At 33.4% G+C, this 19,302-nt stretch overlaps 1 protein-coding gene and 1 pseudogene across 8 annotated transcripts in view; both read right to left on the reverse strand.

Moving 5' to 3' along the window:
* The window catches only part of Hfm1 (helicase for meiosis 1), a 97,759-nt gene that overhangs the window by 20,332 nt on the left and 58,125 nt on the right, over positions 1-19,302 (reverse strand). For all 8 annotated transcript variants that reach the window (XM_010614656.3, XM_010614654.2, XM_019206137.2 and 5 more), the window contains 7 exons: positions 13,683-13,768; positions 13,377-13,460; positions 13,088-13,245; positions 10,649-10,752; positions 10,119-10,265; positions 1,597-1,677; positions 1,226-1,341 (listed from right to left, as the gene is read on the reverse strand). In XM_010614656.3, the coding sequence (XP_010612958.1) occupies positions 1,226-1,341; positions 1,597-1,677; positions 10,119-10,265; positions 10,649-10,752; positions 13,088-13,245; positions 13,377-13,460; positions 13,683-13,768 (776 nt within the window). The remainder of the gene's footprint in view (positions 1-1,225; positions 1,342-1,596; positions 1,678-10,118; positions 10,266-10,648; positions 10,753-13,087; positions 13,246-13,376; positions 13,461-13,682; positions 13,769-19,302) is intronic.
* LOC104855720 lies at positions 16,168-17,360 on the reverse strand (annotated as a pseudogene).

The following is a 19,302-nucleotide window of genomic DNA, read 5'->3' on the forward strand; positions in this document are numbered from 1 at the left end:
GTTCCTATATTATTTTATCCTCTAATTTCTTCACTACATTATAGTGATCTTTATTAAAATGAAATTCTGGTCATGTCACTGATTAAAGCCCATCAGTGATTTCCCAATACTTTGGAGGATAAAATATAAATTACTAAAATAGCAAAAAGGTCTACATGATCTAGCTCCTACTTAACTCGTCAGGCTCATGTCTCTCTCTTCCTCTACTTAAAACTGAGCTCTACACACACTGCATTACTGCAGCTCCTTTAAAGGTCTTTCCTATTCTCCCAGATCTTTGCACACCTTTCCATCCCTTACCATCACCATTCTTATGCCCCACCCCTCCATACTTGGCTTGTGCTTGGGTCTCAGTCATATCTACGAAGAATCCTTTCAAGCTTATCAAATTTAGACTGAGCATACTTTCCATCTAAACTGAAGTATCTTATACTTCTGTAACAGAATTACTCATCACACTACTCTGAAAAGGCCTGTTTACCTATTGGTATCCTCCTCCACTCATCTATAAATTCTGTGAGGACTGGGAATAAAACTTTTATTACTATATCTTAGTATATTCTTGGTGCTTAGAGAATATAGAAGGAAAGAAGGAAAAATATGGAGGAAAACAGGAAGGAACAAAGGGAGTGAGGGAAGGAAGAAAGACTATGTTCACAAAAATTTATTCTCTTCTCAGAAAAGGTGGTGATCATTTCATATCTTTTGCCTCTCCTGATTTCCCAACATTCCTTTTCTTCTATGACTCAGAGTATTTATTCTTATAAAAGTCCTAGAAAAGAACTTCACTAGGATATGATGCCCTAGTGTTCAGTCTGCTAGTGACTAGCCTATCAAATAGTAGAAATTCATCTCTTACTCAGTTGGGACACTTTTGATCAATAATCAACTAGGTGTAAAAGCCCAAATCAACTTCAGACTTTGCAGCACTGTTCAGCACAGATAGAACCTGGGAAGGACAAGAACTTCTAATTTCAACTTTTGAGGAACCATGCAAAGATCATATCCTTCTTATCCCTATTTTCTAGCTAAAACAAAAATAGCTAGTAAGATAAGAACTGTATAAATAAGTTCTAAAAAGTAGTCGATTGAGTTTATAAATAATGTTCTTAGTCAAGCCCAAAAGTAACTGTAAATTACTTGGATGCATACCTTATTGATACACAGAACAAATTATATTTATATTCGTTTAATCATAGAACAAAGGAATGCTATTAAAACTAACCTTGAGACGTTTAACTGGAGGAAGAGAAGAAACAGCATTCCTGTTTCTTAAATCAGATAAATACGAAGAAATTGTTGTCTCTTTTACTTCTGACTTCTGTGCTACTCCAGTTTTACCTATGGAAAAAAAATCTTAGGCTTTTAAAAAATTAAACTTTATCTATTTTTCATATAAAGCCATATTTTTCAAAATTATGAATTCATTATTTACTTTTTTCATGTTGCCCATAAAAGATGCACTTTGAGATCATACTATTAAATGTAATAAATCAGGTAGAAAATATGAGTTATAGATAATTAGGATGTTATTACTATCCATCAAAGATCTCTTACTTTTTAATGCCTGAAATAAACTTGTTTTATGGAACTCACAGCAATCATGTCCACATCTATGTTTATTTTTACAATGATGATTGCATTCTCTGTTCCCAGGTTTTTTGTAGACAGTTATTCCTAAATTAATATAAGAAAAAGAAAGTTATTCTTATTATATATTATTATGAACTTAATATAATTAATTCTATCTCTTTTCTCTCAGATGGTACAAAAGCATTTTTATTTTCACATTTTCTCAAATGTTAAACACTATTAGACCTTTGCTCCACTCATAGCCCCATCCCTAGTTTTCCATAAGCAACAAGTGGCCACCTAAAAGCTTCTCTATCTTCCTGGAATAAACAGAGTCAAATATGACAATATCTGTAACACATTTTTTCCTTAATAAAGTGAAAATGATTAATACTTTAGGTACTGATAAAATAATAATAATTATTAAAAACCTCTGGAAGCAGACCTCTAAATCAGCGTTCCCAACTAAACATAAACAACTTTGAGAAACTCAGATAAGGCCATTCTGTGATCACACTAGAAGACAAAGATAAGGCTACCATGTAATTATTTCTGAAACTAAAGAACACTCAAGAAACACAAAAATAATGAAACAACCCCCCCTTCTGGCTAACATAGATGACTACTATTTTTTAAATCCACCTCCAAGACAAAAAATATAAAAGTAACCCTTTCTGAGAGTATCCACTCCAGAGCTGACCTATGCTTTCCCTAAACCCTACACCAAACCACAACCTAAACCACTAAACCAAATACAAGATGAAATCCTATAATGCGCTCCTCCAAAATCCCTGAAATGATCTGCTGTTCTGCTGGTGGTGTGCTCTCATTAAATGAACCTAACATTCCTCAAAGACAGGTGGTTTTTGTATGAAAGGCTCTGTAATGATTTACTGGTTGAGAAGTTGTATCCCAATTCTATGCTCTCATTGCCTCTCACTTATACTTTAACTGGTTTCTTTAAACCTAGTCCTCCATGCTTCAAATTATTTTGTATTTGAATAATTGTTTAATTAATCCTCCCTAAATTTAACTCTGAGGAGATTATTTGCCCACTGAACAATGTTACCTACTCCTTACTCCAACAAAGCCAATTCTCTATATATTTAAGGTCCTGTACAATTTAGTCCAATTGCCCTTTTTAGCAACCATAATAAATCTAACCCCATCAAAACACATTCAAAAGGGGCTGGGGATTTAATTCAGTGGTTCCACCACCTGCCTTGCAAGTGCAAGGTCCTGAGTTCAATTTCCAGTACCAAAAAACAAAACAGAACAAAACACATTCAATTGTCATTCTTCAAATAATCTTACTCATATACCCTTCTGTAACTGCACCTTTTATACTATCTTGTCTTATAAGACCTTTACTTCTTTGACTATCAGAAGTCTATCAACTTTCAAGATAACCCAGACGTCAGCTCTATTATAGAGATCTGTTGTGATCACTTCATCCAAAGTTATTTATCTCTCCTTTGGGTTCCTATAGCTTTTGTTTGTGCCCTCACTGTATGCTGCATATATTCAATATATTTATAGGAAAAATACAATGGTGAGATACAGGACACACACACACACACACACACATTATATATATATATATATATAAATATGTGTGTATATATATATATATATATATATATAAATTGAATTTTGGGAAACTTTAACAGTGCTGCCAACTTTGGAAAAAGTCATCCCAATTTTTTGGTACTGGGGATCAAACTCGGATCCTTGTGCTTGTGAGGCAGGTGGCAGAACCACTGAGTTAAATCCCTGGTCCAATTCACTAGATTTTTAAAAATGAGTTATAATATAGGATCTTTCCTGAAAAACAAAACAAGGGTTAAAAATAGTATCTTTTCTATTTATTTCAGATTAAAGATAAGGGGCAAGCACAGTGGTGCTTGGTACTGGGGATCAAACTCGGATCCTTGTGCTTGTGAGGCAGGTGGCAGAACCACTGAGTTAAATCCCTGGTCCAATTCACTAGATTTTTAAAAATGAGTTATAATATAGGATCTTTCCTGAAAAACAAAACAAGGGTTAAAAATAGTATCTTTTCTATTTATTTCAGATTAAAGATAAGGGGCAAGCACAGTGGTGCTATACCACTGAGCTACATCCCTGGCCCAAGGCATGGTGGTTTCTACTTTACCCCTTTTGGGTACAGCTGTAGGCTATAACATGGCTTAGCTGAAGCACAGAGTTCACACCTGAGAAACAAAGCAACCCAGCTCTCAAAGCACCTGGCCCCAGGGACTGGTTGACCATGTAACTATGTGGAACCTTGTAGGGCATGCCCATGATTTAGATTTTAAGAGAGATATAGGAAGCCATTGTTGTGTTTTAACCAACAAAGGGACATATCAGATTTGTATTTTGAAAAACATCCCTCTATAGGGAGAAGAGAATTGAGATAAGACATAATGGATGCAACAAAACTAGCTAAAAACTACTATAGGAATGTAGGCCAAAAAAACTGGATCACACAGTCTATGGTGATGACAGTAGCAGAGTCAGAAAAACTGGGGTGATCTGAGAGACATATACAAGGTAAAAATATATTTAAATAAAAATCAAGTGTAGTACCTTTCTTTCTCGAGAAGCATTTTGCTTTCTCTGAAGTTTTATTGCCTTCTCTTTGGTCTAGCAATACCTAAAGCTTCTTAATGTTCACTCAGTATTTAAGGAATAGAGACAAATATATAAAAAACCCCACCTCACTCACTTTTTCTCCCCTCATAGATATCCCCTTCCCTGAGCTTTCATCATCCTAATGCAACAGAAGCTTATCTAATAGCTGTCATCTTGGAACTTCCTTTCATTAAGCTTATGAGCTGAATCCATTACATCTGGATTCTCTGACTTTTTCTTTTCTGATTAACTCCTTTGATTTATAGGTGCTCACCCTCAAGCAATACCTAAGAACAGATGTATTAGTTTGAGTTTCTGGACCTTTTAATTCAATACGAGTCTTTGTTTTATTTTCACATTCTAGAGTTTGGTTTGGTTAGAGCAAAGGATTGGAAATCACTTATTTCCCTGGAATTTAAAGTCCATTCTCTTCTATTATCTAGTGTTGTTAATAAAAATATTATTAAAATTTTGATTTTTGTTCCTTGGAAGCACTTATGATTTTCTCTTTATTCAAAATGATCTGAAATGTTGCAAGTATGCCTTGTTTGTAGATCATTTATTCATCCTAACTAGCATTAAGAAATCCTTTTTGATGAGAAGATTTCTGTCACACTTTAGGTCTACAAGATTTTTTTTTCAATTTTTTTCCTTTTGAATTGTTTGTTTTCTCTTTTTGGAACACTTGTTAGATAAATATTAGTCTTCTAAATTGCACCTTTAACTCTTATGTTTTCTGCCTCATTGTCTTTTTGCTTTCATTTAGTTTGTATTGACTTTATCTTTTAGCCCTCCAGTTTTTCGTTTTTCCAGTCACAGACTTTATTTGCCTGTGCTTATTATTTTATAGCATCTTATTTCATTTTGTGGTTGCAATTTAATCTTTAATTTCTCTGAGATTAACACTTCAAGTTTTATATTGTATTATTAATTCCTTACATCTTGTTACCCTTTCATTTACTTCATTTATTGATTTTGTACTTTCATATGTTCCATATTTTCCTTAAATATCTAGCCATCCTTAGCTGTCTGTGTTAAGGTATTCCTATTATTTGTCCATTTCACATATGAGAAAACTAATTCTTATATAGGTTAAATAACATGTCAAGACTATGCTGCAAATTGAAGAAGTAGCAAATTTGAGGTTCTAATTATCCTAGTCTAATTTCAGAGCCTGGTCTCTCAATTATTATACTTCTATGTTATACTTAATTCTCCCCAGAGGATTAATTTAATTTATTTAGAGAAGAAACATTTTGAGTTGGGAAGACTAGGAGGAAATACCCTGTAAATTGTCGCCCACCACCCCTGTAGCCAGGATTGAATTTAAGACCTTGCCCTTGCAAGGCAGGTGCAGCACCACTGAGCTGAATCCCTGGCCTTTTGTAAATTGTTCTTTTTGTAATAAGGAGTAAGTATTCACCTTAGTCTCAACCCAAGGACTTCTAGAAAGATGTATTTTTACATTTTGCCACAAGATGGCGAACAAGGACTACATACACATTTGTTCCTGGTAGTAAAAAAACAAAAACAAAAAAAAAAACAACAAAAAACAAAAACAAAACAAAACAACAACAACAAAATGAATGGAAATGTGAAGGTACAACAGAGATACTCAGGGCTCCCAAAAATTTCTAGACAGAGTTGGCAGATTTTGTCAGGAATTCAAACTGCTGTACAAGCTTGCTTATACTACTACCATTTTTTCTTTTGGTCTCAATTTTATTAACTTCTGCTCCGATTTTTATAATTTCCATCCTGTATTAGCTTTGGATTTGAATTGTTCTTGTTTTTATTGGACGTTAGATACATCATTAGGTTATTTATTTAGTCTTAATCTATTTTTCTATGTGGGCAGTTACAGCTATAAACTTCCCTCTTAGGATTGTTTTCACTGTGCCCCATAGGTACTGGTATATTGTACTGGCATTATTTGATTATTAGAACTATTTAATTTCTTCCTTTATTTCTCCCATAACTCACTGATTATTCAAATGTATTGTTTAATCTCCATGTGTCTGCATAATTCTGTGGCTTCTTTCGCAACTGGTTTCTAGTTTCATTGTACTATGATCTGAAATTGCATAAGACACTTTGAATTCTTTGTATTTATTTAAGCATGCTTTATGGGTTAGTATGTGGATACTTTTGGAGATTAAAATTAGATCCTTATTTCTTATCATGTACTAAACTAAACTAAAAATGGATCAAAAATCTGCATATTAAAACAGAAACAATTTGCTAGAAGATAAATTAGGTGAAACTCTTGAAGACAGGCATAGGTAAGGATTTTCTGAACAGAACCCCAGTTGCATAAGAAACAACATCAAGACTAAAAAATGGGATCATATCAAATTAAAAAGCTTCTGTACTGGGGCTGGGGATTTAGCTCAGTGGTGCTGCCATCAGCCTTGCAAGCACAAGGTCCAGAGTTCCATCCCCAGTACAAAACAAACAAACAAACAAACAAAAAAAAACGTTCTGAACAGCAAAGGAAATAACCAACAGAGTGAAGAAACAACCTACAGAATGGGAAAAATTTTGGTTAACCTTTCCTTGAACGGAGGACTAACATCTAGAATATATTTTTAAAACTATAAAAAAAAATCTGACCCTAGAAATAAAAAGACCCAATCAAGAAATGGTCAATTGGCATGATTAAACACTACTCAGAAGTACTAATAGCAAGTATATACAAAAAATGTTCAACATCTCTGGCCATTATAGAAATGAAAATTAAAACAGCACTGAGATACCATCTTACTCTAGAAAGAAGGACTATTATCAAGAAATCAAATAATAATAAATGCTAATGAGGTCATGGGGAAAAAAGAACCCATCTATGTTGTTGATGGGAATGTAAACTTGAAAATCAGTATGAAGATTCCCCAAAAAAGCTAAAACTAAAAATTCCATTTGACCCAGCTATTTCTCTTTTAGCTATCTTCTTGAAAGAGTTGAAGACATTATATTACAATGATACATGCATACTCATGTTTTTAGCACAACAAAAGTAGCTAAATCAAGTGGATAAAGAAAATGTGGTGTGTACACACAATGAAGCACTACTCTAATTCCATACAATTAAAGCGTAGTTTTGATGGGTAAATTGACTGCTCAAAAATGACATGTGGTACTAGCACAAAATCAGGCGTGTGGATTAATGGAACAGAACAGAGGATGCAGAAACAATCCCAGACACATTCAGCTGTTTGATCTTTGACAAAGGACCAAAAACATACACTGGAAGAAAAATAGCCTTGCTATTAGAAGGTGCTGGCAAAATTGGATATCGACATGCAGAAGACTGAATCTAGACCTATATTTCTCATCATGTACTAAAATGGATCAAATATCTAAATATTAAAACAGAAACAATCTCCTGGAAGATAAAACAGGTAAAAATGTTGAAGACATAGGCAAGGACTTTCTGAATGGAACTCCAATGGCACAAAAAAATAATGATGAGAATCAACAAATAGGGTCAAGAGGCTGGGGATTTAGCTCAGTGGTTCTGACACCTGCATTGCAAGTGCAAGGACCTGAGTTTGATCCCAGGTACCAAAGGATAAAAAAAGAAAGAAACAAATAGGGTCATAACAAGTTTAAAAGCTTCTGCACATCAAAGGAAACAATTAATGGAGTGAAGAGAACCTGCAGAATGGGAAAAATATTTTGTCAGCTATTCCTTGGACAGAAGACAAACATCTAGAATATATAAAGCATTCAAATGAGACTTCCCAAAATAAAAGACCTAATAAAAGACAAGCAACAAAAATGAATAGACACTTCTCAGAAGTACAAATGGACAATAAAAACATGAAAAAATTTTCAACATCTCTAGTCACTATAGAAATACAAATTACAACTACATTGAGATACCTTCTGATCCCAGAAAGAACTGCTATCATAAAGAAATCAAATAATAACAAATGCTGAAGAAAATGTGGGGGAAAACAAACTCTACTACATTGTTGGTGGGAATGAAGACTAGTATAACCACTATGGAAAAAACTAAAACTAGAAATACCATTGGATTCGGCTGTACCCTTTCTAGGTATCTTCCCAAAAGAGTTAAGGTCCACATATTACAGGGATATATGCATATTGATGTTTATAGCAGCATAATTTATAATAGCTAGATCTTGGAAATAATGTATATGTCCATCAACAGCTGAATGGATAAAGAAAATATGGTATTTATACACAATGGAGTACTACTCTGCCATAAAGACAGATAAACTTGAGGCATTCATAGGCAAATGGATGCAACTTGAGAACATGATGTTAAGAAAAATAAGCCAGATACACAAATTTAAATTTTAAAATATATATGGAGAGACAGAGAAAGACACAGGGAATAGATAAATAGGAAGTAGGGAAAAATCCAGTAATTCCCAAAATTATCTATTTCATTGTTTTAAAAACATTTTAATATATATTTGTTTCATTTATTCTACTAGTTTCTCAGTGCACTGAAGAGGAAGTCCTGTGCTTTTATCTGTTCCTTTTTTGTAAGAGTCTTTTTTTGTCTATGACTTGTACTCTGAGTAAAATTTTGGCTATTCTTTTAAGATTATGATACACAGTGTATTAACTATTGTTAATATCTAATTATTTTGTTATGAAATTTTCTTTTACTTTTTCATAGAAGCAGAATGTTTCTTTGTATTTTATTAACATTTACGTGTATTACATTAAAATAAAAAATACATTTAAAGTTTTTAAAAGAATGGTAGCCTTGGTGTTTCTATTCTCAGATTATTTATTGTATGTAGTATGTAGTATGATGGGGAAGTGGTGACACTATATCAGTTTCCAAATTACTGAAAACCAAAATTTCTCAGTATGATATAAAGGAGATACAAATAATTGAGTTTAAGGATAAAGCCTATAGCTCTGAATTTGATTTGAACATATTAAGTATGAATTATATATTTAAGAATGATGTATTTCGTCTATTTATCTGATGTGTTTTATTAAAACCAAACAAAAAGACACAAATTCCTAATTGCATAGAAAAATCCAAGAGATAATTAACATTCAATAACAATGTGCTCCTCCAGGACACAGACTGTGATGTGAAAAAACTACTAACATTAAAAGAAACCACGTCTTCTTGGAGAAAAATCTTATTACAGATCTGAAGATAGAAATACAAGGTGTCCCTGGAAGAATATATTTCCCTGCACAGCAAAGAAGCTGTCAAAAATATGAGGGCAGTGACAAAAGGACTTAGAAGCCAATCTGGTATATCAAGATGTTGTACATTAAAACATTAATCAGAAAATTAGCAAATCACCCTATATTGGTTGACATTAATTATTTATATATAAAACTAACAGTTTTAAAAAACATCTTTACCATTTACAGACCTATAATAAAACATTTACAGAAGGAATAATATACCTAAGTTTGCTTTAAATGTTAAAGGGGAAAATTAAAGTAAGGTACAGATAAAACAATATCAGCCACAGTTGATCACTGCTGAATACCTGAGAGCTTATTATATACTTCTGTTTATGTATAAAACTCTTACAAAATTTAAATTCATTTTTACTCTATTTACCTTTTCCAATCACTAGATTCTTTAAATCACATTTTTCTGACAATGGCCATAAGAATGAAGTAGGTATGAAAAAGGGAGAATAAGTATGAAAAAGGAAAAGTGTATATAAAAAAGTGTACATAAAATGCCTATAAACCAATAATCTACCCTCCTGAAAATCACCTCAATTTAACAAATACTAATTATAAGGAAGAATTCCTATTATATATTATTAATGTGAATATTGCAAAGCCTAAATATCTAATACCTGAGTATACACAACTTGAGTGAAGCAGTACTAATGTTGATACTCCCCTGGCCATCTAGTGTTTTAATATAAAGTAAAATCAATAGAACTATTTACCTTTATTAGGTCCTGCCTCAGTAGATCTATCTGGATATTTAGAATGGGAAATCTCTGCTTCTGATTTTCTTTGTATAATGATTTGATTTCCAAACCACCCAGGTCCTGAGTAAAAGACTGTAAATTTCTGCTGAATATCAAGTCCAACTAAAAAAAGGAAAATGTACAAATGCTGTAGAAGTCATATAAGTCAATATATGTGCCCAGAAAATTTAAATATTTTAAAAGGTTAAAAAATAATCAAATATAATTTATACATCTATAGTTATAAAAATCAATGTTCCTACAACAAAGTACATTTGATTACCTTAAAAAATAAAATGTCTATGAATGAACAATTAAAATTTGAATTAATTATCCTGGCCTTATGATCTTTTCCATATCTAAATATATGAAATATATGACCCTTAAAGTTTATTCATAGTATCTAAACATATTTTTACATGGAATTTTTGTATCAGTATAAAGGAAATAATTTAAAATGCTATATATCTTTTATATTTATAATTTCACTACTTTGATTAACTTACCCAAGTCAGAGCTAATTAGATTTATGTTAAGATCTTCAGATATAAGAGCTCTCCTCACATCAATCTTTTTAGTCCAATTTCCAGCTTTCAGCAAAACAGAATCACTGAAAAATGGAAGTGGATTATTTAAAATAGTGATCAAAATTAAATTAAATTAAATAGCATATTAATTTCAAGGGTTGATTGTTCCTAAGACAAGTCTTTTCTAGTGGTAAACTGAAATTGATAACTGAAAACTAGTTATTCTCAACACTGAGTAGGGAAAATGATTTATCTATCAATCTATCTATCTATTTGCGGTACCGGGGATCAAACTCAGGACCTTGTGTTTGCGAGGCAGGCACAGTGCCACTAGCTAAATCCCCAGCCCCACCCTATCTTTTTTAAAAAATAGTCTTTGTGGTAGTGGGGATAAAATATAGGGCCTAAATCCCTAACCCATGTTAAAAAATTTTATTTTGAGACAAGGTCTTGCTAAGTTGCTTAGTAGGCTGGCTTCAAATTTGGGATCTTTCTGCCTCAACCTCTCTCAAGTAGCTAGATTACAGACATACACCACTATACCGGCAATGGTGCTATCTGGAGCATCATTTTTCTTAAGTATTTTGATTCCAAGTTGCATCGACTCTACCTGGAATGTGTAATTGCTATCAATAACCCATGAGCTTGCCCCTAAATCACTACCACTTTAAACTGGTATACATAAATTACATTTATTTGTGAGAATAACTTCAATAAGATCTTTAAAGTTGATTTGAAATAGTTTGTACTTAGTATTAGCACAAAGCAGCAAACAATTATATGATTGAACTTATGAAGTGTGATCAAAATAAATGGTAAATGTTTAAATTTTTAAAATAGAGTCTGCCAAAAAAAATGTATACATGTTAGCAGTTCACTGCACTAATAAATATCTGGAAGCTAATGGTCACCACTTTGAGCATCTCCTATAATGGTAGAGGCCAAAGGTAATTTGCATTAATTAAAATATTTATGTAAAATTTTCTTTTCCTGATATATACATTTTTTGGTGGATTCTGTTTACTAGTAAAAGATACATTGCCATTAGCCCCCGTCAAAATGTCCCATAACTTATCTCATCATCCTTGCCACTATTTGAAGCAGTTCTGTAAATCCTCTTGCATGACTGTTTTTATGAAGTACGATTTAAAAAAATGTGGCAAATGCTGTTGCCAAGTGTCATCCAATGGAAAGGCATAAAAATACAGTTTGTCCTCATCCACTTTATTCATGGGATCTGGCACTTTTTACTTCTGCTTCTTCTCCAAAGTCAAAATGGCATTAAAGGTAAACATTCTGAATTAATTCAGATCATTTAGACAGTCATGACAATGCAACTAAAGACACTTATGAAAGAGAACTTCTAGAAATGCTTAGGAAAGTGGCAAAAATGATGGGAAAAGTGTGTTCAAAGTGAAGGGAAGGGAAGTTTTGAGATTAATGATTATATGTCTTTTACTGAAATAAATCTTTAAAAATTTAACCATTCATTATATTTTTTAATCACACCTCTAGGTTTAATCTCTTATAGCTGAGGCTACCATTAGATTTAATAGTCACAAGAACAAAGACTTATACAATTGCATGGGAGTAGTTACCAGTGAAAAGAATATCCTATTACTTTGCATGTGAATAGAAAGTGAAGAGATTCCCATTTCAGAGTTACTGCCTTTCCTGAACTCACAAGTAGAATAATATGGTTAGGAGGCTCTAGCAGAGGATCTGGAGTTGGAATGCTTTGGATCAAATCTAAACTTTGCTATTAACTAGTTATCTGACCTTGGCAGAAGAGATGAAATGGCTTTGTTTTAATTTTCTTCTCTAGAATATATGTGGATAATGAAAAAAACCTGTATCACACAAATATCAAACAATTAATATTTTAAATCTAAGTATTAAAAAAGTATTAGATATACCTGCAACTAATATCCTTAAAGTATGTTCATAATATCCTAGGAAAAGATAACAGTATCTAGAAAAATGCTGAAGTGAAAATGTTAGAATGGCATATTAGGCATAAAGGAGGGTCTTTTCTTTAGTTGGTTAGGTTTTAATTTGGAAAGTGAAAATATATTTTAAGCTGAGTAAAAGGATGACTGTATCAGAATAGCAGTAAGGCCTGAATGACTGGAAAAAAGGCAGTGAAATAAGAAAGATCTTCTGAACGTCATCTATTATTTCAGTCCATGGGGTTATGAATATGAAATGCTAACAATCTAAAACAATAGACTAAATAGTAATACTTTATATACTATACAAACAGAGAAACTACTCCATTATCATCTCAGGAAAATGTAATTTAAATTGTCCCATAGCGATCTTACTACTCTTTATTTTAGTGAAAATTTCTATTTATAATATGTATACATATATATATGCTTAGAAATAAAATCAAATAGAAATTTCATAATTACTTACAGAATTTTTTGCTTAAAAACAACTTGATTATCTGCATCACCTATGATTAAGGTAGTATAGTGAGAATTCGGTGTTGTTCTTTTAGTCTGCAGCTGTTCAAAGTTTCTTAATATAATAGTCACCAATATTTCTGCTTTAGTATCACTATATTTTGCAACCTTCAAAAAAGGATAGGTATAAAAAGTGTTAAAAAATAATCTTTCAAATAATACTCAGCTCCTAGTCTAATTATGGGTAGCTTCATTTCCAAAAAGACAATCAAAATACTTAAAAAATAGAAAATATTTACCTGTTCTACTTCAAGTTCATATTTTGGTAGATATATCACAGCTTCTTTTATCTGAGTTCCAAAAGGGGGATGTCTATTTAAAATCTAAACATATTTACATAATTATGTTCTTAGTACAGCCTTTAAAACTCTTAGTAAGATATTTTTTAGAATTAACAGTATTAATAATATTTATCACCCAAAACCTTAGTAAATGAAAATACTTATGACTGACAAAATAATTTTAATATAAATAAAGATGTAAAAGTAAGGTTTTGGAATATAAATAATTTCAGATAATGTTAGGAAAAAATGAATTTTACACACCAGTTCAAGTTCCCTTGCATCTGTTTCTTCTATTTTCTTAAAGGAAGTCAAACCTGCATTTACCATGGCATTTGACAATGTTATACCTGTGGAAAATTCATCAAAGAGCAATTTTTAAATGAAATCTGTACTTAATGGCTTAACAACTACATTTGTAAAAACTTTTTAAAAGTTTAAGTCAATCTGTATGGTTTGTGTATTATTTGAACATGTCCTCCAAAAGTTTTTGCGCTGTAGATTTGGCCCTTGGTGCAGCAGTGTTGAGAATGGTGGAAGTTTTAGGAGGAAAAGCCTACTAATGAGAAGTAATTAGGTCACTGGGGCTCCATCCTCTTGAGAGGATTAATACTAGTATCTTGGAATGGTTTGGGTCTAGTAGGAATGAGATAATTTCCATGAAAATGGGTTGTTATGTATAAAAAAGTAAGCCCTACTTCCTCTCAGTCTGTTTCTAGTCTCTCCATGTGATTTCTTTCACATGTGCTTCTGTCCTTGTGATGCTGTTATGAGGCCCTTGAAAGAAACAACCAGATACCAGTACCATGCTTTTGAATTTCCAGAACTGTAAGTGAAGTAAACTTCTGTTCTTCATAAAGTACCCAGCTTTGGGTATTTTATTATAGCAACACAAAACAGAATACTGTAATACACTAATTTTAAAGTTTTTTCTAAGTCTTCAAATTATTAAGATATATATTTGTTTCACAAAAGAAAGAGGAAATCTCTGGTCTACATGTTGATTCAACTTCGTTTTATTGAATTTCATCCATATAGCAAACACTACCAGACACATATATTTATATGTACTTATGTTTGAAAGAAAGCCAGTATAAGTCAGTGATGGCAATATTGCTTCAGGAAGCTATGGCTCTCTGAGCATTTCTGTCTTAGACATAAAGCTTGATGTTTCAAATATTTAAGCCAGATAATTTTACTCATCCACCTAAAACTTCCAATGCCTTTACCCTGCATTTAAAATGAAGAGGCAATGTCCTACTGTGGCTGAATTCCCTTACCTGTATGACTTGACCAAAGTTTACTTCCTGCATCTAATTTTCTACTACTCTCTTCTTTTTAATTATTAAAAGATAAATTCTGGACTTAACAAAAACCTGTAAATCTTCAATTTATGAATGTTGAACTGGGAAATGATTACAGTAGCCTCATATGCATTATCTGAATAAACATTATCACAGTATTAAGAAGGCAAAGTAAACAAATAGCTTAAGTATTTTATTTGTTTTGCAACTAAGCTTGTTAACACTATATAATGAAAATATACAAAGAATAATGTTGCAGTTTTGGGTTAAATTTAAGTCAAAGATATTCATTAATGAAGGAATCTTTGAATGTGAATATTTCAGAAATTTCTCTAAGCCATTTGATGAGAATATTTTGTTTCTGAGTGTTACCTTACTTTGAAAGGTACTGGCATATATTTAACTCAGAATTTTTCAAAATAAGCCATAATTGAAAAAAACTATTCTATATTCAAACTAAAACAATTTTAACAGAACTTTCCTTTCCAGAAACAATAAGAAAGGCAACAAGGCATTTTGTAAAATGTGGTCCTGAACAAGTCACCATAAAAAATAAATGTATATTTAACTCCTCAAAACAGAGGCTACTTTCTGTTCCCCAGCCTTGGAAACAAGGTGAAGAACAGCCTATAAGCAACTTTGGGCAAGGGGTTGCCAAAACAAAGCTCAAGCAGCTGAACATGGATATCTCAGAAAAGTGTTTGGGGGAAGGGGTCTGAATTCTGTTTTAATAAGTGATGCAAAGATGAAGTGGCTCCTCTCAAGTAGTAGTGCTGCAAGGACCTGGCCCAGTCCTGTGCTCACCTCTGTTGTGCTCCTGATTTAGGGGAGATCTTTTCCCTTTAGAGGCTCCGTATTTAGGGAGCTCTCTGATTGCGTGAATGAGTGAGTGCAGACTCCATGGGTTATTTTAAGGCGTGGAGTCAAAGTGTTTTTCTAACAGGTGAGGCAGAGTCCATGTGTCAAGGCCTATCTTCAGTTTGTTCTAATTTCTCACCACACATTTGTAGATCTAGGACCGCAGACCTTTTGTTATATCATCATAATCACACGTAATGTTCATCCTAACTTACAGTTCACATTTTTTGCCTGGAAACAGCCCCTGTATTTAACAATAATACCTACACATAAAACAATCCACTGTTACAACTTTTATGGTCATAAAACATTAATGATCTTCTGTAGACCAAGCAAATGTTTTTAACCATAACTGTCCTGCATCAATTCATAGCCAGAATCCCCAAGATCCAAAAAATTTGCACAATACAAATAATAACTTAAAATACACATACACACATATACACATACTCTCACACACACACACTTCCTACAGAACTGGGCTTGCTGAGAACTCGATTTGCTGAGTGCCACAGAAGGTATATTTTGCTAAACTGCTGCTCCAGGTATTTTTGTTTGGAAAATCTATCACAGTAGGGTAGAGCTGTTTATTGAATGTGCAGAAAAGAAAGATATGCTTTTGGCAACCAGAAAGTTTTAAGGTCTTTCAAGTTGTATAAAATGGACCTGCAGAAACACTTAAGTGTTCTCAGGATGCAAAGTTTGGAGCTAAAATGTGATATCAAACCAGTTGCAAAAAGTGTACAGCAGTCATCTCTTGAGGTCAAATCTGGTACCCAGATAATGCAAGAAAGCTTTGCATAGCTTGTTGGCCTTGTCCCATATCGCCCCATTAATTTGATCATGTGTGAATTTCACAAAAGATTCATGCTGCTCTGCTAATATGGTATTAAGGATTTGCTCATATTCCTCTCGAGTTTTATCTTCATAGTCTTTTAAGAACCTCTTACATATTATTCCAACTTGTCTAAGGGTAAAGCTGGGCTGGTCCTTCTTCATCCAGGAGGAACACGGGAAAACTTGGTGCCGTGAGGGCTGAGGCCTAAGGTTGACTTTCTGAAGTCAAGCGTCATTCTGATTGATAACAACTTCTAAATGTCTCCACCTCCCATAACGACGAATATATTCTTGTCTTAAGTTCTGAAAGACTTGCTCCGGAGTTGGAAGGCGCCGCTCACTGCTGGCCGGGGCAGTGTCTGCGTCTGAAGTGGTGGCGGCGGTTCAGCGTCTCTGGGCCTGAGGCCCGGAGTAGGGCTGGGAAGAGGGGCGCAGCGCCACCGTTTCAGGGAACCCGGGCTCAGCAGCGCAGCCTCGAATTCTATAGGCCGCTTCAGTGTTGCCCCACGCCATGCTGCTGAGGGGCCAGAGACCAGGAGCCCACGCAGCAACAACTGTGGACCGAGCTCCTGCTCCTCAGGGAGACTCACAAGCCAAAGCGGCTCCCGTGGCACCTCCAGCCTCTGCTACTCTCTTGTTGCCGTCTACTCCACAGTTACACTGGCTTTCATTTGTTCCTTAAATATACCTTGGACCTCTTCTGTTTCCTTATTTTAATACTGTTTTCATATTTTAATACTATTCTTGAGTATTACCTTATTCTTATAACGCAGCTTCTAGTATTCATAGGTCCTTAATAGTCATTTCAATTTCCCTCAAAACTTTTTTTTTTCCTGGTACCAAGGATCAAACTCAGGACCTTGTGCTTGTCAGCCAGGTGTGGCACCACTCAGCTCTTGGCCTCTAACTTTTAGTTTACGGTCACTTTTGAAAATAAATTCATCATTGCTCAATAAGAACTTAGATTTGCTCTTTTGTTCTAATTATATCACTTCTCTATCATTTCAGTTTTCTTCTGGAAATACTTGACTATTTTGAGTATGTATGAAAAACAGGTTACTGTTTAGGAGTCTAAAGAGACCATGTACAATGGATACCCACACTGATAATATTCTAGAAAGTCAGAAAGTCTGGCTTTTTCAAGCAATTATGATACTTATTTAAATTTTTTCTGCAAACTGCTATTTTCCAAATGTTGTATGGAACCTCTTTTCCAGTTCAGAATACTTGCCTTTGTGATATGGCATTTGTTTTGCTAGGGTTTCAGGAGGAAGATGAGCTTTTCTATCAGAAATATCTATCCAGTTTTGACCTGACTTTACTCTCTCTGGGCAATATCACCTTCACCCTAGGACTTCTGATCAGTGTTCTACTGTCCCATAGATTTCAAATTTCACAGAAATAAAAAGTAGAACTTCAAAAAAGAGCTAGAAAATAACACAAAAATCCCCAAATGCTCATTACATAATTTTAATGTTCCCAAGACACATATAAAATTATAGAATGAACAAAGTTATCTGTCAATGGGATAACAGCTCTGTTTAGAATTATAGCTCTTTAAGAAAGATTAAGGTCACACAGTCAAAGGTATCAAACTGAAAAATATCACAGTCCTTTACTCTGATCCCAGTTTTTATAATGTTTTTCAGTGTCTACCGTATTTATACTAGGATTCAATACACAGAAAATAGTTTAACGATAATGCCAGTAAAACGTACAAGAATTTATGGAATACACAATGAAAGAAATTCTATGTGGGAAATTCATAGCAGTAAATTCTCACACTAGGAAAGAAAGTGAGCTCATGTAAACAACCTAATGCAGAATCTTAAGCTTCTAGAAAAAGAAGAGCAAAACAAACCCAAAGTTTATACAAGGGAGAAGATTATAAAGAGCAGAGCAGAAATCAATGCAATGGAGACTAAAAGAATAATACAAAAAATCAACAAATTGAAGAGTTGTTTTTTCAAAAGAATAAATAAAATTGATAAACCCTTAACCAACCTTATAAAAAAAAGGAAAGAAAAGACTCAAATCCATGCAATTAGGAATGAAAAACATGAAGTCACAACAGATCCAGCAGAAATCCAGAGGATCAATATCTACTTCAAGAACCTGTACTCCAATAGAATGGAAAACACAAAAGAAATGGACAGCTTTCTAAATACTTATGAATTACCAAAGTTGAATGAAGATAAAAAAAATTCAAAACACCCCAATTACAAATTGAAATTGAAAACATAATTAAAAATTTGTGAACAAAGAAAACCCTAGTCCTGATGGCTTCACTGCTGCTGAATTCTACAAGACATTTAGAGAAGAACTATTACCACTACTCTTTAAACTTTTCAATGAAATTCAAAGAGAAGCAATGCTTCCAAATTCATTCCTGGAAGCAAGTGTTACTTTGATTCCGAAACCAGGGAAAGACCCAACTAAAAAAGAGAACTACAGGCCAATCTTCTTAATGAATACAGATACAAAAATCCTTAATAAGATACTAGCAAACAGAATACAGAGGATCATCAAGAAGATCATGCATCCTGACCAAGTTGGATTTATTCCAGGGATGCAAGGATGGTTCAACATACGTTAAATCAATAAATGTAATACACTATATTAACAGAGTCAAGGACAAAAATCATATGATCCTCTCGATAGATGCAGAAAAAGCATTTGACAAAATTCCACACCCATTCATGATAAAAATCCTGCAAAAAATTGGAATAGATGGTCTATATCTCAACTTAATAAAGGCTATGAAAAACCAACAGCCAACATCATATTAAATGACCAAAAACCGAAAACCTTCACGTTAAAATTAGGAACAAGACAAGGATGCCCACTATCACCACTCCTGTTCAATATAGTTCTAGAAACATTAG

This window comes from Fukomys damarensis, unplaced genomic scaffold (genome assembly GCF_012274545.1).
Source record: "Fukomys damarensis isolate Sample0158 unplaced genomic scaffold, DMR_v1.0_HiC HiC_scaffold_33, whole genome shotgun sequence".
In the NCBI taxonomy this organism is placed as follows: Eukaryota; Metazoa; Chordata; class Mammalia; order Rodentia; family Bathyergidae; genus Fukomys; species Fukomys damarensis.